The following is a 23,433-nucleotide window of genomic DNA, read 5'->3' as shown; positions in this document are numbered from 1 at the left end:
ATACCAAAATATTTATTTTTGTGTCATGTATGGATACAAGAAAAAGAAGTTGCAAGATCAATAAAATAGAAAGAGAGAAAAACTCTGGTAGTTTGGTTTGTTATGTTTGTAATGTTACATTTATTTAATTATCTTAATCTAGTCTGCAGGCACAGACCCTGATTGAAACTTTGATCAAGTGTGTCTCCACACAAAGACTAGCACATACAAATCTTGCTGCTGAGCGAGATGGGGGCCTTCAGTACACAAGGCATGAGCGAGTAGGCTGCAATTCAGACCCTGAGTCGAGTGAAGGGTTTGCACAGCAGACTAATCTTCTTCCTCCCCCTTTCATTCTATTTTTTACATCCACTTTATTTTCCTGAAACCAATCCCTCTCTTCCCTTCCCCAAGGAACAACTCTTCTCTCTATCCCTTTGAATCCATTATTGCTATGTTAGGCAAGCTATATGTATCAGGTTGTCTAGAACAACCTCTCTCTCACTTCACATAAATTATGCAGTTAACCACCATGGTAAACCATTCAGTTGATATATCAATGACAACAGGATGAAAGCATACAGTATTACAATTTATTTTACCACTGTTACGATACTGCAACAAATAACAATTAAAAAAAATTTAGATTTTATATCTGATTTCCCTTTTTTTATTACAGTACATGTAACAATCATAAACTAACAAAACATACATCAATATTGATCTTACATGTACATCTCTTGAAGTGTCAGTTCTGCTGTTATTCCAAAGTTATGATAGTCCAGATAAAATCAAAGTTGGTTGGCGAAGATTCCGTAAATTAAAGTTCACAATGATGGCGATGATGAAACCGATGTTGAAGCACGATGAATAATAAGAGTCACTGTAACGAGTTGAAATGTCCGTGAAGACGATGTTGATGATGATTAAACAGTCAATTTCAGCAATCCATGGGTTGAAAAGCGTTCATTAAAACAGGTTGATGATTTCGATGAGAACTGAGAATTCCTCTCTCAAAGTAACTGCAAATAGTTCATTGATGGCGTGCAAATAATTCCACAGAAGACAAATATTCCAGGTAGAAATAAACTGCTCTGACATAAAGTCTGGCGTGAAACTCTGAGTTCTGATCTGATATGATGATCTCCTTGAAGAAACTGCCAGCTTATATATAAATTATTCACTATTCTGGAAGTTTGTAGTATTCACTATTCTGGAAGCTTCTAGTATTGTCTTTAAAAAGAACATTCTCCTTCTTTCTGGAGCAGTCTTATTTTAGAACATTCTTGAATGTCCTCAGTGAAATTAACAATGTCAACAAAATAGCTAATCCTATTGTCCATTTTCCACTGCAGACAGGCTCTATTGTTTACATTCTCTATTGTTTGCAAATTCCAGAAATAACAAATATTACTCATGTCTAACAAAGCTTTAGTGAGACATTCTGGAATGTTCTTAATCATTATATGCTATGAATATCCTTAAAGAGAAAATAACTAAATACAATGAATGTAATTGCTCTTACAATTCTTCTTATATATAACACCACAAAGGTTTTTCTTTATGAAAAGATATTTACAAGAATATTGATCACATCTCTGTAGAGTGTTTAATCAACATTTGTTATCTGACAAACTGTAAGATGACAACTTTCCTTGGTTTTGATGGGCAGAGAAGCAAAAGTGACTAAATTTTACTGTACAGTGCGTCCCACAAAAAAACAAAACTGAGATTTAGCGATGATTTATCATAACTTAATCACAAATACAATAGACAAATGACCTATCTCTATCAAGCTTAAAGTCTCCTCTTTCATCTGGTACATCATAGAAGATTTCTCATTCAAACATAAGTGAGTAAAATAATTGGAAGAAAGGATACCGAAAGTCACTTGGCGGGTGGTATCTGGGTTTCAAAAAGAAAATCACATTTTAAAATTGTTCAATATCTGCTCTTTAATTTGATACCTCAATCACAGAAAATGGTCAAGAAATAAAGTTCTGTTTATCTGAAATAAGGCTTGAATTTCAATAATTTCATCAAATGAAGAGGTTTTACAGGCTAGCTTTCTGACTAACTCGACACTACGTTTTGTTGATGATCAGCCATTCATAAAATATTTTGTTTACCATGTGATAGCTTCGGTAGGTAAAAAGTGAAAACATGTTTATTTTATGTAATTATGGCAATCACAAGCATTGTTTCAAAGGAACAGAAGTTTGCTAATTCTTGACCGTTTTCTGTGATTGAGGCATCAAAATAAAGAGCAGATATTGAACTTTTTAAGCATGTGGTTTTCCTTTTGAAATTCAGTTACCCCCCGTCAAATGACTTTTTTTGGTAACCTTCTACGTTGTGCCAGATGAAAGTAGAGACCCTAAGCTTTACTATGATATATCATTCATTTATTGTATTTATGATTAGGTTATTATAAATCATCACTGAATCTAGGTTTCGTTTTTTGTGGGACGCACTGTATAATAATAACTGTCGGATAAAACGTCTGACAAGTCAAGTTCAAAATGTACACGTAAAACTTTATCATGTTGTCTAAAAAGAGCAAAAAATGTACACGCAAAAGCATAAAAATGTACACGTAAAACTTTATCATGTTGTCTAAAAAGAGTATTAAAAGACAACATCCAAGTACAAGGCTATCATAAAATGGCCTCGTTTATCAGTAATAGAAGCTCTTATGTGTCCCGGGGGCCATTTCATAAAGCTGTTCGTAAGTTAAGAGCGACTTTAAGAATGACAGGTGATCCTATCTTACGCGCTAAATAATCACCAATGAACATTTAATGGTGAATATCATTTACCAGAAGAAAGGATCACCAGTCGTTCTTAAAGTCGCTCTTAACTTACGAACAGCTTTATGAAACACCCACCTGTATCCATGCACAAATGTGAACAAATATGAAAATCAGGGCTCTGTATGAATACATTCAGATAAATAGAGAATAACTAGAAACAAGCTATTATAAGCTTCTGAAGAGTTAACAGTTTTGTTAAGCAGTGTCCAAATACTCAAAATGTGTGCTGAACCTATTATTGCATCATTACTTTCCAGAAAACTTTGTCAAAGCCCAAAGCTATCACAAAATGTTCATGAAAAGAGACCCTCACTTGTTGATTTAATTAATTTGGGTACTATCATCATTGTCATCCTAGATATATAGTAACTTTGCGATCCTACAACCAAGAATTTGAAACATTCTAGTTGGGTTTCATACAGGTATTCACAAGTATTGCCATTATGAATGAAGAGAACAATTCATTGTGCTAGATGAAGTGCCCATTTAATTATTTATGTCTGGGACCGACCTTTAACATCACCATCCTCCGAACCTCTGCACCATGTAGCTTGGATTACAGGCACACATCACAATGCTCCAAACTGCTAAAAGTTCTTTCAAGTTTCGTAGATATTTTGCAACAGTTTTTTTTTTACCAAAGACCATCCAAGCCCCTCAAAATGCCATCACTTGATATTGTTCTTACATTATCTAGAGTATTCTCAGCTTTGGGCAAGGGCTGTAGATCTTCTTGCACTGTTATCAAACCTCAAATAACGTAGTATATCAGATCTATTGAAAATACTACATTCTTCATGAAGTCCTTCCAGTTTTTTTATCAAAGCTTCCATGGGTATTGAGGTGGGTGTGTATATTTGAGTTTTGTCAGACGTGTATCAATCAAATATGATTATTTACGTCTGGGACCGACCTTTAACATCACCATCCGAAAGACGTGACCAGGGTTGAACCTCGAACCTCTGCCTCAATTTGTAACTTCCCCACGTAGCTTGGATTACAGGTGCACGCCACAACGCCCACTATTGAGGTGACAGCAGTTAATCCTCTATTTAATGTCACATGTCTGGAAAATACAATTGCAGTTCATCAACTAAATAAGGCTCTAGTCCTCCTGAAATGCGCCGTGCCACCCTCGCTTGACATTCTTCTCACAGCTTCCCGTATGTGTTTTGGCTGTAGAGGGGGTACATCACCCCACTGTTCCATGACGTCTAGGGCATGTTCAACGATCTCTCCAACATACACCTTGGCAATGCCTGACATAGCGATCACAACGTTCTGTGACACGGAGCTTCCAGTGATGGACTGCATGAAGCGCTTGATTGCGGCTTTCGGAAATGATGATCGTCGGAACATCTCGTAACGGTTGAGTTGTTCCTCTGAGAAGGCCGAGACAAGAATTCTGAAAATTAAAAGTCAAAGATCAATTGTAAGGGTTAAATAAATCCCTGACTGTCTCTCACATTTTAAAGAAATATACAGATCAGCTTTTGATTAAAATCAGAATATTCTTAATTATGAAATGGAGCCCAGGGCCAGTTATAAGTATCAATGGCGTAAGTATTTTATCTAGTATTTTACTTGGCTAAGCAAAATGCTTGAGCTTGTATTCACTTCAAGTATTATACTTTATCAAGTCAAGTTTAACCAAAATACTTAGTAATAACCAGTGTGTCATCTTAACGTCTGAACCAAATGATGCGCAATAATATATCCAGATGTGCGTCAGATAAATGACAGTGCATATTTCATTTGTAAACTGTTCACAAGCCAAGCCAGGTAGGAGGTTGACTTAGATTTCAGCAAAATACTTAGCCAAAACAAGACAACTGAATACCAAATATGGATAAGTGTTCTACTTAAGCAGAATACAGAATAAAGTTATTAAAATTTTGGCTTAAGTATTGAACTGATGAATACCAGCCCTGTGTCCTACAGACAAAGCTTGGCACTAGATCAATGGGATGATATCACTGATAATATTGATCAATATGTGCAATTAATCTTAAATCAATTATAACTAATATTTGTTTTTCAGACTCCAGAAAAGCATAAGAGAATGAATACAATCTATAAATCTATTACAGGAGAGTAGTTGGAAAATACTTGGCACTCAATTCTGTTAAATTATTTGGTTTACCTTATGTGAAGCACTACTATTTACTAGAGTTTATACTAAATTTGATTACATATGTCGTTTGCTTGCCTCTCTTATTCCTATTCATCATCAGAATGAAACCTATTACTCCAGCAACCCTTTTATCATTACGCTGAACAGGAAGGATAGCCTTAATCAGATTAACTCATGTAACTAGATGTTTTTAAGATTATCTTTAATATGATTTTTATTCAATTTAAATATATAAATTATCAATCTTTGTAAGATATGAAATTGATAATTTTTAGGCCCTGAACTTTCGGGTATTTTTGCCTTCGGTTACCAGCGGTAATTTTCGGGCGAGACCTGAAAATCATGTTGATTTATAGATATTCCAAGGGTAATTGGTGAGACTTGTGTACTTTTGTGATGAGTTACAATCATGTCTTACACTACGCAGTACAAATCATATACATTTACGTTATATTGGTAAGCAATTTCGGGTATCGGGTATTGATTTTTCTACCCGCGTACCCGAGGCTTCCAGGCGGGACCCGGGTTTTAGTCCCAGCCCTAATAATTTTCAACCATTTTTATTTGTACATAATCCAACCTTGTATATGGTTGTAATAAAGATTGAATTTAATTGAATTGACTCAAATACAGGTATTGTTCAGTGCTGATTTCATTTATTTCTTTTTATATTCTTTGCATCCATCTTGATCTTTGTTTAGCGTTTAATTCTCCCCTTTGTCATGGATTTGAACCAAAGTATTCATATGATTAAGAATTCAGCACAGATATGTCCAAGTCTCAATATTCGCGTCAAATGTTACATTTTATTCCAAAATCAGGTTGCAGGTCAATCGTAAGGTGTGCAGAGGCCTTTAGACCATATGCTAGTAGACCATGTGGATACAAACAACCACACTTACTGCATTTTTTGTCTTTCTTCTGCATCAAGCCTTGCTTTCTTACGGTAGGCCTCCCTGACTGGATCAACTGGAGCCGATGGAGTATCTTCTGAGGGACCCTTGGAGCCTCCTGGAGCATTTTTCTCCTTGTCTCCTGTATCTCTACCAAGGCTCCCTGATTCTCCTTGCTCTCCTTCTGTATTGATTGCAAAGGTCACAAGTTGGAGACGTTAGTCTGTATTCTGAAGTCAGGTTTAATTTAAAATCTTGTCAAAAGATTTTGTTAAAAAATGGAGAGCCAAATGTTGCACAACCATATAACATTACACATTGAATTTATCAGTTAGTTCATTTTACAATCAGGTCAATCATAACTTTCTGGGAATGAATTCATTTTACAATCAGGTCAATCATAACTTTCTGGGAATGAATTCATTTTACAATCAGGTCAATCATAACTTTCTGAGAATGAATTCATTTTACAATCAGGTCAATCATAACTTTCTGGGAATGAATACATTTTACAATCAGGTCAATCATAACTTTCTAGGAATGAGTTCATTTTACAATCAGGTCAATCATAACTTTCTGGGAATGAATTCATTTTACAATCAGGTCAATCATAACTTTCTGGGAATGAATTCATTTTACAATCAGGTCAATCATAACTTTCTGAGAATGAATTCATTTTACAATCAGGTCAATCATAACTTTCTGGGAATGAATACATTTTACAATCAGGTCAATCATAACTTTCTAGGAATGAGTTCATTTTACAATCAGGTCAATCATAACTTTCTGGGAATGAGTTCATTTTACAATCAGGTCAATCATAACTTTCTGGGAATGAGTTCATTTTACAATCAGGTCAATCATAACTTTCTGGGAATGAGTTCATTTTACAATCAGGTCAATCATAACTTTCTGGGAATGAGTTCATTTTACAATCGGGTCAATCATAACTTTCTGGGAATGAATTCATTTTACAATCAGGTCAATCATAACTTTCTGGGAATGAATTCATTTTACAATCAGGTCAATCATAACTTTCTGGGAATGAATTCATTTTACAATCAGGTCAATCATAACTTTCTAGGAATGAGTTCATTTTACAATCAGGTCAATCATAACTTTCTGGGAATGAATTCATTTTACAATCAGGTCAATCATAACTTTCTGGGAATGAGTTCATTTTACAATCAGGTCAATCATAACTTTCTGGGAATGAGTTCATTTTACAATCAGGTCAATCATAACTTTCTGGGAATGAGTTCATTTTACAATCAGGTCAATCATAACTTTCTGGGAATGAGTTCATTTTACAATCAGGTCAATCATAACTTTCTGGGAATGAGTTCATTTTACAATCAGGTCAATCATAACTTTCTGGGAATGAGTTCATTTTACAATCAGGTCAATCATAACTTTCTGGGAATGAGTTCATTTTACAATCAGGTCAATCATAACTTTCTGGGAATGAGTTCATTTTACAATCAGGTCAATCATAACTTTCTGGGAATGAGTTCATTTTACAATCGGGTCAATCATAACTTTCTGGGAATGAATTCATTTTACAATCAGGTCAATCATAACTTTCTGGGAATGAGTTCATTTTACAATCAGGTCAATCATAACTTTCTGGGAATGAATTCATTTTACAATCAGGTCAATCATAACTTTCTGGGAATGAATTCATTTTACAATCAGGTCAATCATAACTTTCTGGGAATGAATTAGTTTATTCACCATGGATAATAATGAAAGAGCATGATGAACACCGGAATGATTCAATGTTAATAAATTGTTGGTATTTTTGGCTTCCCATAATTTTAACAGAGTGAGAATAAGTTAAACTATGGGTAGCCAAATGTGACACAATTTTCAATCAGCAGATTTTCAGTTCATCTTCACATTTACCCTCTAATTATCAAAAACTGTCTGAGAATGATAAATACAGTAGTTATCTTTGTAATTCAAATCATGAGAAAAGAGCTAAGTAATCTTAGGAAATATAAAACATAAAATATTTGTTTATATCATAACCAATGGCTTTCCATAATTTCAGCATAGACTTATACCATGGCCTAAGTTAAATCAGAGTGCAGATTCCAGGCTACTGTCTATCATTTCACAATGAAAGATACTCTGCTTACTATCTCATTGACTTATTAACTGCTTAGTTGTAGGGCAAAAACACTGGTTATTTAAACACATAATAATATTCTATTTATAATATTCTAAATGGTAGACATTAGGCGAGGGGAAATTTGGGAAAAACCTTCGTATTTTTTCTCGTCAGATTTTTGAAGAAAAAATTGACCCTTTTTTTCTATTCTACCTCTATGGTCGACTGTTCTTGACAACAAGAACCAACTTTTTACAAAGAAAGTTCCCCTAAAATACATCTTTGTGCTTTGTTAACAGTGGTTTAAGTCAATTACAGTTTTCATGCAACTACCGTTATAATGGTGGAAATAATAAGATTGAATGTCATGAAAAAAAAAAAAACCAGATTGCTAGAGCTTCTTCCAGTGAAAGATTCTAGAATGATAACCATATCACATCACTTACCAGCACTACTCCCTGACACGCCTTCACCAGCATCTGGTTGCCGTGACAACCCTACATCCTCATGAAGTCTAGGTCTACTAATGGAATCCTCTAGACTACCCCCTATACCACTAAAGAGGGGCAATTGTACACCCCCTGTATCTTCCTCTCCTTCTTCATCTTTTCCCTCGTTCAATCCTTCTTTGGGTGTTTCTTCTCTCTCCTTTTCATCCTCTTCTTCTTCGTTTCCGCTTTCGTCATCCAATGTCTCCTAAGATCAGTCATGATGTTAAAAGTAAATTATTAATTTCAGTGTAAAAATTTAGAGCTGTCAAGTTGTCAACCTTGAGCAACCAGAAAAAAATCATTGTTACAAAAAGGAATTTCCAAGAAAAAGTAATTTGTGAACGCAAACCTTAATACAAGACAAATGCCACTTGTGGTAAAAATATCAAATGTGTTTGAACAGCATCCAATAAAACTGTTACCAAAGTGTTTGAATTATATGATATGTGCCAAATGATTCTGGTAGACTTTGGTGATCCAACACATTACTTTGGTGAAATTTGACTGCAGGACCTACGCTAGTGATTATTAAGATGATAATAGCAATAACGATTATTATGAAGATGTGATCCTTATGATAATGATGGTGATGATGATTATGAGGATGATGATGATGAAATAATAACAAGGAATAATACTAAAATTTGCCTCAGTATACATGTATCTGACCTGTTCTTCTTGTGTCTTTGGAGTTGAAAGGCTAGTTATATTCTCCTGAGAGATCACATCTCAAAACAATGATCGATCAATAGAACCAGTCATTAGCAAATTTTAGCCAATCAATTGATTAGGATCCATATCACCAGTTTATAATACTAATATCTCCCCCTTATGTTCTTGATTTGTCTATATCTAATGTAAGTTGATGATGGTGAAGATTAGAAAGATGACGAGGATAGGGATGATAATGATCATGATGATGATGTTGATGATTATGAAGATGATGAAGATAATCATGATGATGATAATGATGATGATTATGAAGAAGACGATGATGATGATGATGATGATGATGATGATTATGAAGATGATGATGATAATCATGATGATAATGATTATGAAGAAGACGATGATGATGATGATGATAATGAAGATGATGATAATGTAACAGGTCAGAAAACATATGTACAAAAGAGAGACAGAGATATTTTTCTATGTGTATGTAAAACTGATCTGTTGAGAAGGTCCATGAAACCATTGAAGCATTTGTATTGTCCCTGAAAGCATTGTATTGATATCATCCCTTTCAATCAGAAATACTTCTGAGGAGATCCCTTCGGGGAAGTTCTCCTTGACCTTGGGTCAGTGAGGGTGATCTTGGGATAGCTTTCTTGATAGCTTTCTTGACACATGACCAAATGAGAGGGAAAGAGACTGACCACCCTCTTGCTTTGGGGAGGTCAAGATTTTAGTTCAATTTTTAAGGAGTTTTTTTAAGGTGGTTTGATTGGTCTTCAGACTGTCAAAAGCTGTGTATGGGTGGTCGAACCCTTGATTCGTTGACGGTGTATGTGTCTAGCTCATGTGACTGTCAATTTGTAGTTTTGTCCTCCACGAGAACTCAAGAGGGGATTGATCTACCCTCAAATTAAATTCCACATAAACTTGTATATGACTGTGTCATGCGTCATGGATACCTGCTGATGATGATGATGGTGATGATTATGAAGAAGACGATGATTATAATCATGATGATGATAATTGAGATGATGATGATGATTATGAAGAAGACGATGATGATAACCATGATGATGATAATGAAGATGATGAAGAAGATGATGATGATGATAATGATGTTGATGATAATAAAGATGATGATGAAGATGATAACAGTGAGAGAAATAGTAGCAAGCAATCATAACTAAAAAATCTCCCCCTGGCTAAATGTAAAGAGCGCCTCTTACCTGTTCTTGCATCTTTGGAGTTGAGGGGCTGGTAGTATTCTCTTGTGAGATCACATCCGCTGATACACTACTAGCAGGAGACAATGGCGGGGAGGATGAGATAGAGAGATTCTCATCATCATAATTGGTCTTAGAACGTTTCACCGGTGGTTCATCATCCTCTTCATCTTGCTCTTCTGTAACAGGTGATGGGAGGAGGGCAAATCATCAAACAATAGTATAACAGTCAGCCCACGTTATATACACCTGGGGCCGTTTCATAAAGCTGTTCGTAAGTTAAGAGTGACTTTAAGAACTGGTGATCCTTTCTTGTAGTAAATGATATTCACCATTAAATGTTCATCAATAAGTCGCTCTTAACATACAAACAGCTTTACGAAGCACCCACCTGCACTAAAAGAAAATTTCATATAAACTAACAGTATGTGAAAAGTTCCACACGAACACAGACAACCAGTGACGGCCGCACAGAAGCGTGGTTAGCCTAACAGAGCACGAACAGGAAGCCCAGTCCCATTTTTCGGATTGTGAAGTCAAAACATTTATTTGAATGTGTAGTAATGCATTGATGCAACATTAGGCATTGCTGCCACATTAATGGTTGTAAAAGGGCCTCTGTTAGTGCATTATTAGCGCTAACAGCGTTTCTGTGCGGTCAGTACAGTATGTTTATCTTCAGCATCTTCTTGAAGCAGCACTCGCACTCAAAGGGGCCATCAAACAATATAACAGTCAGCTAATAGTATAAAAGTATGTATTTGGGAGTCACAGTCATTAAAAAAAATATATGATTTTGCATAAGTTTTCTTTTCTGAGGAAGACAAGGAAACTTGGATAAAACCTCCAGCTCAACAAATAAGATTTAGAATGTAAACAATCCATTAAATTTCTCATTTTCAACAACTCTCCGAGTTGATTTTTGTTTTCAAAGTTTGATTTAGGGCCATGGGGAAATGCACTCCCTGCCTTAGGGCCCTGTAAAATCTGTTTTGCTAAATACTCTCTGGTGCAATCTAAGCCCTATTTTTTGCAGTACTTGACATGTTTAAGATAAAACGGTTCCTAGGAAAGGTAACCAGATTACACGTAGTCATGTGTAACTTAGCTTTCATACAAAACTTCTTAGCACCTAAGAACGTATTCTGGTCGTGGTATTTCTGACTAACCTGTATCTTTAGAATCTTGTCGTTCTCCAGGGGATGTTGCAGCAATCGCTTCTCCATCATCATCTGAAGATGAAAGGTCACTGGATGAGAGATAGAGGTCATCATAATGTTCCATCTTGGCCGGTGGCGCTGGAGGCTTTACCTCTTCTTCCTCATCATCATCATCATCATCATCATCCTTTGTCCATTCATAGTCGTCATCTTTGCTGGCCATCTTTACAATCCCAATCTGCATTTCAATGAAATCATTACGTGATGCAAAGTGGCATTAGATTAGAGTTTACCTAGACAGGGTTCCCAGATTTTAAAAAAAAAAAAAAATTCCCTGATGAAGTTGAAAAATTCCCTGATAATCATTTAAACCCATTCCCAATTTCGCATCTTTTCTTAGTTGTTGCAGTAAATTACATGTATTTTCAGTATAAAAACAATAATGTAAAACTAATTAGTACCACCATAACCAGACATTCAATGGATGTTGTTTTGATATATGTTGTTTTGATATATGTCACATTTTAGATAACCACAGAACACTTCATCATCATTGACACCATGGTAACTTCCGTGATGCTGGAAATGTTGATGCTATAAAGTGCAATGAATTCTACTCAGATCTCAATGCAGCAATTGATAGATTCTTCCCAGCTAAAACAATCCAAGTTCATTCGAGAGATAAGTTATGGATGACCCCGAGAATCAAAGCACTAATCAAGAAGAGACAGGCTGCCTTTGCAAAATGGTCTTCTGATTGGCACCGCCTTAGGAATAAAGTGCAAAGAGAGATACGGGAAGCCAAAAAGAAGTATTACAGAGACAGAGTTCAACGGTTAAAGAAGCAGAATCCTCGAGCTTGGTATCAGTTCATCAAGCTCCAGATGTCCACCTCTGCACCCAGTATCATGCTTGATTTTCCTGGGTTAGAGCAGGCCTACGGACCATCAAGGGATTGCTAATGCGATCCAACGATTATTTTGTTAAAGGAGAATGAAACCTTTGGAACAAGATAGCTTGTGTGAAAACAGAAAAATCAAAGAAACAGATCAACAAAAGTTTGAGAAAAATCGGACAAATAATGAGAAAGTTATGAGCATTTGAATATTGCGATCACTAATGCTATGGAGATCCTCACATTGGCAATGCGACAAAGATGTGTGATGTCACTTGTGAACAACTCTCCCCATTACTTCAGTATATATTTCACTTAAACTGCCTCTTTTATCACATCTATCAGTAGATCATGTGTTCTTTCTATAGGGGGGCATGTAATACAAATGTTTAAAGAATACATCATGGATAAAGAGTTTGTATCACCATAAGAAAAAGCAAAAACAAACATTTTGGGGGTATTTTACAGTCCATCAAAGGGAAAGTTGTTCACATGTGACATCACACATCTTTGTTGCATTGCCAATGGGAGGGTCTCCATAGCATTAGTGATTGCAATATTTGAATGCTCATAACTTTCTCATTATTTGTTTGATCTTTCTCAAACTTTGTTTGTTCTTATTCTTTGATTTTTCTATTTCGACACGAGCCTACTTTTTCCAAAGGTTTTATTCCCCTTTAACATTTCCAGTGATATCCCAAGGCTTGATAGAGACTCTGTTCCAACATGTTTTCCATGTCGTCCACAAGACTTTCCTTCGGTCCAACCATGGAATATCTACAAGGACCTAAAAAAAGTCAAACCTGGAAAGAGCTGTGGACCAGATGGAATTTCCACCAAGCTTATCCAAGAGTTTGCCGTTGAACTTAGTGAACCAATAACATACATTATCAACTCTTCGCTTCAAGAAGGGACAGTTCTACTTCAGTTCTACTTCCAATACCGAAGGAATCGCCTGCAAGCGAACTGACAAAGCTTTGTCAGATCTCCTTGACGGATCACTTCTCAAAGCTTGTCGAGCGGGTAGTTTATCACTTGGCTCTTGGTGATATTGCTCATACCATTGACAGTCAACAGTTCGGAAGCAGAAGCAACATGTCAACAGCGCATTACCTTATTAATCTCATGGAGTATGTGCATCGCAATGCGGACAAGCTCGGTAACATCATGAAACTTGTGTTCACGGACTTTACCAAAGCGTTCAATCTTGTCCAACACAACCTAGCAATGGACAGGTTGCATTGCATGGGTGTTTGTCCATCGCTGATTCCCTGGATTTCTAGTTTTCTAAGTGATCGTCAGCAAGTAACGCATTTTTTAGACAATTTGTCTACCCCAGGGTCAGCAAATGCAGGTGTTCCGCAAGGGACACGCCTTGGTCCACTTGTGTTCCAAGCAATGATAAATAGTGCTCTCCAAACATCAACAAATGTGGCACGATGGAAATACGTTGATATGACATTTGCAGATACTTGCAGTATAAGTGGAGAAAGTATGGTTTCGGATGCTTTAGAGTCCCTAACACAATGGTGTCAAGAGCAAAACATGCGATTGAATCCCATTAAATGTAAGGCAAAGCGGGTTACCTTCTCCAAAATCCCACCTCAACCTCTAGTTCTTGAGATCAATGATACCACTCTTCAAGATATAAGGGAGATAAAGCTGCTTGTTGTTACTATTCAATGCAACTTGAAGTGGGATTCCCATGTGAGCGATATTGTGCACCGAGCTTCCAGAAAACTGTACATAATTCGTGTGATGAAGAGGTACTGGGCCCCAGTGGAGGACTTACTTACAATATTCACCTGCTATGTTCGTCCAAACGTGGAGTATGGTGTAGTCGATTTGACAGTCCCATAGGCTCAATACACCAACCTAGAAATGTTCTTTCCGATGAAGTTTTTTTCTTGAATCGTGTTCTTATGGGGTCCTAGAACAAATTCAGCTTGGTTGCCCAAAGTTGCCGTTTGGGCAATTTTGCTAATTTGCATAAATCCAAAATGGCCGCCAGATGCCATCTTAAAGACTTAACTTTTGAACCCCTTGCCCCAAAGTGATGAGTAAAGACTCTTTTTAGGGGTTTAGGGGTGTGTAGAATCTATTTCTTTTATCATTTTTGCAATATAAGGTCGTCTTCAGGTCAAATCCAAGATGGCCGCCAGATGCCATCTTGAAAAATTGACTTTTGATCCCCTTGCCCCAGAATGACGAGTATAGAGGTTTTGGGGTGTGTAGAATCTCTTTTTGCTATCTATTTTGCAACATAATGTCATCTTCAGGTCAAATCCAAGATGGCCGCCAGATGACGCCATTTTGAAAAAAATAACTTTTGAACCCTTTGTCCATGAATCATGAATAATACCTCTTTTCGTGAGTTATTTGATATGTTGATTCCATTTCTGGTAATAAATATAGGATCATTCAGATTTTAAAAAAAGATGGCCGCTAAACGCCATATTAAAAAAAAACTACTTCCCGAGACTATCAAACTTTGAACCTTGAAGAAGTACTCTCCCCAAAAAGTACACGCTGTCCTAAAGAGGGTTACTATTATGTGTGGGAGCTCATGTAAGGGTATTTCAGTAAGAATGATTCATTTCTTTTAATTTCTCCATTTTTAGTGGTCAAGTCTGGTCTCAGATGGTTGATATATTTCGGCATTAATCGCTCACCTTAGAATGAAACCATTCAAGGTTTGGGCTATGACCCATTCGGGAATTCTCATCATTTTTTTATGTCCAGCCATATTTTTCTATTGAAAGGACTTCAAAGTATTATTTTTTAATTAAAAAGTGATTTCTCCGTATTTTTCAGAAAATTGGTTAACTTATTACCTTCCTTTATAATAATCATTGGACTTTTCGTCCTGACAAAAGCCTTTGACTTGGTCAGCACGAGTGCACTTTTCAGCCTCCTGTAGAAGATAGGCCCCCAAGACTGATCCATGGTCACATCATTCCATGAGCACAGTTTGCTAGAATGCTGAAACATCTGGTAGCTTCCCTCAGTTCCTGTGAGCAGTGGCGTGAAGCAATTATGCTGCGCCTGGCCCTGACACTAATTTGGGATCTTCTTCATGCTTCCTCAGTATGCATTTCACGGATGCACAGGGGGCATCTACATGTATATCCGTACCAGAGCAGATGGGAAACTCTTCAACCTTTCATAAAGAAGCGGGAGTAGGCCTACAAGACCTAGTAATACAGCCACCTGTCCTGTGCATGTAAGGAGTTTGGATCACCCATCAGCCTGTAAGACAGAAATCCTGATAGACTCAACACACTGACTGTCCTCCAGATATCTCTATCACTTGTCTGGTTGTGGTGGACTCCTCACCTACCTTGGATTGACTATCTGTCTCTAGTTCTCTTTCACTGGACAAGGAGACAAACACCAGGATGGGAATATCTGTCACAGCCATGGCTAAGCTCCTGAATGGAAATAAGTCCTCGAAAACGTACGCCGATCAAGAAAAGCGGCTAAACACCTTCCATGTCAGCTGCCTCGGACGTATCCTGCACATGAAATGGCAGGACAGAGTGAAAATATAAGGCCCTTCAGCGTACGTGCATGCTGGCATCACCAGCTTATTCTCGCTCCTTAGTGAAAGGTGCCTCAAGTGGTTGGGGGCATGTTCGCCGCATGAAACTTTGGCAAATTCTAGAAGGGATTCACCAATGTAAGGTGAGCCATGTGATTGGTCCCCATATAGATCACACCTCCGTTATAAACACACCTGCAAACGTGACATAAAACTTGGCCGGCATAAACACTAACACTTTTGAAGATGTAGATGATAGTCGTCATATATGGAGAGCTACTAAGTACAGGGGTGAAAACGTCAGAAAATAATCATAATGCTACATTTGCAGGCCAAAGACCAAGGAGGAAGGCTAGGGCAGCATCACTATTTGAACCTGTCTCAGCGCCATCCTCCTTCATCTGTACAAATTTGCTTTAGAGACTGCCACTCTATAGAGCGGAGCTCTACAGCCACTCTCGAAAATGTAAACCCCAGCGACCCTAGACGAACTGATGCCTTCATGTACCTATCATTGGACACTTTGATTTAGGAAAAATATGGAGAAAATACTTTTAAATTAAAAAAAGACTTTAAAGCCTCTTCAGTACAAAAGTATGGATGGACATTAAAAGAAATAAAAGTACATGCGAAATTGATCATAGCCCAAACCTAACAAGGATTCATTCTAAGATGAGCAGTTAATTTCGAACGTTTGACAACATCTCAGATCTGGCTTTCCCTTGAACTAAAAATTGAGAATTAATAAAAAGAAATGAGTATTCTCACTGAAATCCCCTTACATAAGCTCTTACACTATAAGCCTCGGTAAGTAACTTTTCAAGATGGCATTTGGCGGCCATCATGGATTTGATCTGAAGATTATCCTTTATTGCAAATTTACATCAAAAATTTAATCAACATACCAAATGATAATAATAGCAGGGCCCGCTGGGAGAACAGTTTTCGGAACTGAAGCGGCTTCCCTGGGTAAATATACCTGTATTATTATTATTATTATTATTATGACTCACGATTAAAGTTATTATTCATGATTCTGGGGCAAAGGATTCAAAAGTTAATATTCAAGTTGGTGTCATCTGGCGGCCATCTTGGATTTGACCTGAAGATGACCTTATATTGCAAAATAGATAAGCAGAAAGAGATTCTACACACACCAAAACCCCTAAACAAAGGTATTGCTCATCATTCTGGGGCAAGGGGTTCAAATTCAATTTTTCAAATTGACATCTGGCGGCCATATTGGATTTGACCTGAAGATGACCTTATGTTGCAAAAATAATAATAGAAATGGATTCTACACACACCTAAACCCATACAAGGAGTTCTTCCTCATCATTTTAGGGCAAGGGGTTCAAAAGTTAGTCTTTTAAGGTTCAACTATGGAAAGCCAGTTGTTACATAAATCTCTAACAGTAGAGGTTCAATGTATCAGTTTATTTGACTCCCAAAACATTATTAACTGCCTGGGAAGGATAAGTATAGGGACAGTGATATTCCGCGATCGCGGAAAACGGACGGAATTCACGGAATCGGCCTTTTGAAACGGAAAGTGGCTTTTCAAACGGAAAATCACGGAAAACTTGTATTTTCTCAAAATGCACATAATAGCAACAGAAATAAATCCCAAATCCTCAACAAAATACGAATATCAACTGACAAAAACACGATCTCACTTTGCAACAACAATCATGACATAGGTATTATGCGCAAAATTCGCCATTCTATACCTTTAAAAAACCTATTCAGGTTATACAATGCCTTCATCTTGCCGTATTTAAATTATTGTGGAATAGTTTGGTCAGGCACTAATTAAAAAAACATTAATCGGTTATTTGTTTTGCAAAAGAAAGCAATTCGGCTTTGCACAAACTCGCACTACCTTGCTCACACTACTTCTCTTTTCAAAAACTTAAATACATTAAAGCTCTCTGATTTGATTAACCTGAAATTGGCAATCTTTATGTTTTCTCATTTTAACGGCTCATTACCTCCTATTTCAGATGATTTATTTTCTAATAGTAAATTCAAGCACTCATTTAATACACGTAATAAGAATAATGCTATCTTGCCACATTGTGGTATAAATCTCACTCAGCGTAACTCCATCATCTTTAAATGTACTAAGTTATGGAATGCTCTTACATCTGAAATAAAAAATATACATTCACAATATGCCTTTAAATCTAAATATAGAAAAGTTGTTTTATCTGCATATTGATGCTACAAAACCTATACAAACATTTTTTTTTTGTGTGTGTGTGTTTGTCTGTTGTTTGTAGTCTGGTTGTAATTGACCTGTTGTAAATTTGATTGTTCTTTAAGTTCTTGATTTACCATGTCATAATGTATATTTTGTATGAAAATGGATCACTGTTTAGCAAGCCATAGGCTTTTGTTGTGATTCCCATACACATTTTATTGTATATATCTGCTTTGCATTTTATGAATTATTAATAAATTGAATTATGAATTACAATCAACACATCGTAACTACACTCGAGCCCCTCCATCACTCGATCGTAAATTAGTTTACACTGACGTCCGCATATAAGGCAGAATACGGCCAAGTGTGGCTGCCCTCTGTGTTCGGTCATAATACAATGATCACGGTGATTCAACAAATCCAAAATGGCGGATAGGCGGAAGTCGTCGACTGCTCAAATCGATGTCCGAAAAGTCCCCAAATCAGCAATAAAATCCCATGTAACCATAAAATAATGATAATAATATGAAAGGTGAGAATGTATTAATGTTGATTATGTTTCTCTAAATAGTTTTTGAGCTCGAATCTCTTCAATTAAAATGGATTTTAAAGCGATGTTAGTACATTGGTAGATGCAAATTTTGACCAGCGCTAGCATTTTGACATCGCGCTACTCATTGCGTATTGGTTTTCTATGTAAACGGAACTGTCACCTTTTCATGTACACAAAGTCTATGGGGAAACGGAATTTCTGTTTTCAGACATGCTGAAACGGAATTTGAGATTTTGTGAAACGGAAAAGGCAATTTTTAGAAACGGAAAATCACTGTCCCTATAAGTATGACAGTTGTCTTCACCATTAAAGAATTAGTATAGACCACAGTAAACATGAGAAGCATTCACTGTAAACAAAATTTTGAAACGTTTGGCTTCCCATAATTTTAGCATAGAGTTAGACCATGGTCTACAATGTAAGTTAAACCTGACTTCAGAATACGGGCCATAAAGTAGAATTCACTGAGCAAAATGCTGAAAATCTTATCAAAATCTAATTACAAATAACAAACTTAAATTGAATAAAGTTTAGCAATATTTTATGAAAACAGTTACAGGCCTCTACAAAAAAAAAATCATCACTTGCCCTGTCGGGCAAGCGATAAAAAAATTTGCTTGCCCGATAGAAAAAATGCTTGCCCGATTTTTTTTCAAAAATTATTTTGCTCTTAATTATTCTTTTCTGTCCTGGCTGAATTTGATTTACTGGCACTGCCTTTGGCATTTCTTTTTCTTGACTCTTGTTCAAGTTGTTCTGGTCGCCGATCAAGACGACAAAAGTCGCCTATTTTAGTCTGACGACTCATTGTTTATTTGGTTTGAAGTTGAAGCCGAGTCCTGGCCAGGGTGACCAGATTTCACAAAATGAAATACAGGACAATCAACAAAAAAAAAGATCAAGAAAGAAGGCTACACAGTGTTAGACTTGTGAAAAAAATATACAGAATTGGAAGGGAGGGTGAACGAAAGAATGAAGGAGAGAAAGAAAAGAGATGTTCAATTGAGAAGAAAGAAAGAAAAAATGAAGGGGAAAATGAAGGAAATACTAAAAAATATAAGAAAGTTCTAATAAAAGAAGGATGAGAGAGAATAAAAATAGATAAAAAGGTTTCCGTCATTCTTTGAATTGAATATAGAAAGAAAAAAAGAAAAGAAAAGAAGGGAGGATGAATATAAATGTGTGAAAGTCAAAATAAAGAAGAGAAAGACAAAAAGTAAGTAAGAAAAAAGGAGGAGGAAAGAAAGAATGAAGGAAAGGAAATGTTTCCTTCATTCTTGGAAGAAAGAAACAAAGAAAGAAGAAGGAAGGAAGAAAGGGAAAGAAAGTATAAGGGAAAAGAATAAGGACAAAATGAAATAAATAATGAAAGAAAGAAAGGAGGAAAGAGAGGGAGGAAAGAATAAAGGGAGGCCAGAATGAAGAAAAAAAGAAGAAAATAATGACAGGAGAGAAAGAACGAAAATAAAAACGAGTGGAAGGGAGAGGGAATGAAGGAAATAAAAAAAGGAAATGTAATAAAGAAGGCAGGTAGAGAAAGAAGGAAAGAAAGAAAATGAACAGAGAGAGAAAGGATCAGGAAATAAAAATAGATATGTAACAAAAAAGGGCAAGAAGGAAGGATAGAAGGGTAGAAAGAAAGAAAGAGGAAAAAGTTCAAAGTTCAAGCAAATAAAAACAATCCAATCATATAACAAAAATCCTAATGATATTTGGTGTTTTTCTATATATTTTTAAAATAAAAAAATAACTAAAATGTTTTAGAAATGAATAAAATACGGGACGTCTGGTCATCCTGGTCCTGGCCGAGTCAGTCCGAAGCTTGCATGCATTCAGCGCGATCTAGCTGGAGTCGACTGGTTCGCGATCGCTCGTGTACGTCCGTACATGTAGAGCATGTGCTCAGAGGGCGAGAGAGGGGTTTCCCCAGCTAGCTCCTTCATCGATTAGTAGCACATGCGCACAGTGTAGTTAGAAAGTAAGATGGCAGCCCCCATCGAACGGGACCGCTGGCGATAAATTGTCGGTAAATTGGCGCTGATTTGACATGTTTCCACTGTTTTTTTACTGGTATGACATTGTATGAGAGATAATTGGCCGATAATTGCAATTTATCAAAAAATTATTAAACTTGACTGTCAATTTATCTTTTTCATTTTCAAAACAACCACTTGCCCGATCGGGCAATTGACTTTGAAAAATGCTTGCCCGCACGTCTATTTTTCACTTGCCCCGGGCAAGCGGGTTTGTCGCACCTGCAGTTATATGCACGTCATCAATATTCATTAGGTGGGCTAATACTTGTACTACATCCCCACTTTCTTTTTTCTTATGTTATTACATGAAATCATAATTTATTTCATTTTTTCATACTTGTGTGAATGAACGTCTCCCTTATATCGTAAAATAAGTTGCTGCATTGAACACTTAGACCTAGACTATGAATTAAATCAGTTGTAAATCCAATTTGTTTAGTTCTTAGAGGACAAAAATTGAATTAACAAAATTTTTTGTAATTAAAATACAAAAGAAAGGTGGGGATGTGACATCATATTGCTCATTGAATATTCATGAAGACATGCATAGAACTATTTCACCAGATTAATTTACATGTACATCTTTAAAATGTTATAACTTTTGTTATTATTTGTCCGATTTTGATCAAATTTTCAGTGTTTTTTTTTCTCTGATTTTTATCTATCTGAGGAGCGTTTTATCAAAATTTTTGGTCAACAAGTTGTCAGATCTGATATCTTTCCTTGATTTTGATTGGCTAAGAGGCACGGTCCTATGGCAACTATCAGATAAGACATGACTTGTCAGATAAAACGTCCAACAAGTCCTTAAATTTCATGAAATGCTCCCCAGTACCAACCACGTAGCCAGGATTTAATTTTGGAGGGGGCGGTAATTGCACGCTAAGCGTGCCAACACTTTTAGAGCGCGCTCCCTAGGGGGGAGGAAGGTTCCCCCCCTCCCGCGTGAAGTTTTTGATATCTCATCAAATTCAAATTAAAAGAAGTCGTCTCTTGCGTCTCTAACACCCATATCAACTCGAATTCAATTGATTTGCTGTGATAAAAAAACTTCTTTTCGAAAAAAAAATTATGAGCGCCCATAAATGGGAAAAGATTGACGAATTTGAAATAATTCAAGCTAAAACCTTTTATAAAAATTGAGAACAGAAGGTATAAAACGCCTACTTTTGTCACATCAGATTTGATTGTTAAACTTAAAGCTCGAGCCACATTAAATTTCTTCAACTCGCAAAAACAAGGTAGAAGACGGGTATATGCAGGGAGGAATAATTCCTTCCCGCAAATGGCGTTGAAGCTCTGAATTTTACAAATTTCTCTGAAACCTTAACCTTCTCCAATTTGTTATTTTTCTTAGAATATATGAATCGATTACGAAGAACAAAGAGCTCAAAAAGGAAAGAGATGATGCAAGCAAGAAGAGGGACTTTTCCTTTCCCATGCACGCAAAGCACGGAAACCTCTGTGATTTATTTTGGAAGAACATGGCGCAAAACAAGAGAGGAGATGGATGTGCAGCGATATAGAAAAAGGTTTCATCACTTTTGCATAGAGCACGGCACAAATTTAATGCCTCCCCCTTTATGCAGATACTTTGACAAAAAATGCTTGCTGAAAAGCGGAAGAAATAGCATTAGGGGACTCGATCAGAGAGTGACGGTAATGTTTACAGAAGAGACAAAGTTTTGTGTCCATGCAATTTAAAAAAAATACTTCATACTCTTTACACCCATGTATACATTATACTTTCTGGCAAGAATTTCTATTCTATTGCCGGGGAAGGAAAAACGGAGTAGAAAAAAGGTGAGGGAAACAAAGGGGAAAGGTTATTTTGATATTTTTTTCCCGTGCGGAGCGTGCGTGGAAGCAAAATTTGGTATGAAGAGAATGAAGTACGTCTCGTTTAGTTTTTTATTCTTTTGACACAAAAAAAGAAAGAAAAAAACAACAAAATTATACCCTTCTTCCTTTTTCTCCCTTCGCTTTTTCTTTTTCTTTTTCTTTCCCCTTTCTATTTTTTTCTTTCATGGGGGGCGACTGCCCCTGCCTGCCCCATGACTGCCCCTGGCTACGTGCCTGCCCAGTATACGCAGCTGTATTTAGTAGGCCTACCCCAGTTTAAGGCTCTCGACTCGAGCTTCGCCCTGGCGCCAGCCCAGCAGTGCGGAAACTTATCATCTTAATCGGCATTATTGTGAAATTGGGAACCAGTTCCTAATTTCCAAAGGACACTTTTTCACGACAAGACATGACCTACCTACCTTTTCGAGCTTGTTCACTACTTCACCGCAGCTGGCGCGCTGATTCTAGATAAAATAATCCTTCAAAGAGCTTAGATCAGAAAGATTGATTTCGTCGCCGTCTTTTCTCTACTCACTAAAATGGGAACCAGCGTGGAAAACTCCCCATAGAGTTGTACACACTGGTTCCCATTTCAGCGAGTAGAGTAAACTAGTTTAATCTCCTCGCTGAAATGGGAACCAGCGTGGAAAATTCTCAATAGAGTTGTACACGCTGGTTCCCATTTCAGCGAGTAGATAAAGACAGATTACTAGTGATATTTATTTCGTTAGTGATGATTAGTGATGTACACACTGGTTCCCATTTCAGCGAGTAGAGTAAACTAGTTTAATCTACTCGCCAAAATGGGAACCAGTGCGTACAACTCTATGGAAAACTCCCCATAGAGTTGTACACACTGGTTCCCATTTCAGCGAG

General features: G+C 36.7%; 1 protein-coding gene across 1 annotated transcript; it reads right to left on the bottom strand.

Moving 5' to 3' along the window:
* Positions 1-552: 552 nt before the first annotated feature.
* On the bottom strand, positions 553-11,723 carry LOC129268625 (transcription initiation factor TFIID subunit 11-like). Its single transcript, XM_054906156.2, has 5 exons — positions 11,494-11,723; positions 10,328-10,503; positions 8,379-8,628; positions 5,829-6,003; positions 553-4,197 (listed from the first exon to the last, which is right to left on the bottom strand). The coding sequence occupies exons 1-5, from the start codon at positions 11,705-11,707 to the stop codon at positions 3,882-3,884; spliced, it is 1,131 nt and encodes a 376-aa protein (XP_054762131.2). The 5' UTR covers positions 11,708-11,723; the 3' UTR covers positions 553-3,881.
* Between the last annotated feature and the right edge of the window lie 11,710 nt (positions 11,724-23,433).

This window comes from Lytechinus pictus, chromosome 9 (genome assembly GCF_037042905.1).
Source record: "Lytechinus pictus isolate F3 Inbred chromosome 9, Lp3.0, whole genome shotgun sequence".
In the NCBI taxonomy this organism is placed as follows: domain Eukaryota; kingdom Metazoa; phylum Echinodermata; class Echinoidea; order Temnopleuroida; family Toxopneustidae; genus Lytechinus; species Lytechinus pictus.
This window is presented reverse-complemented; position numbering and strand designations above follow the sequence as displayed.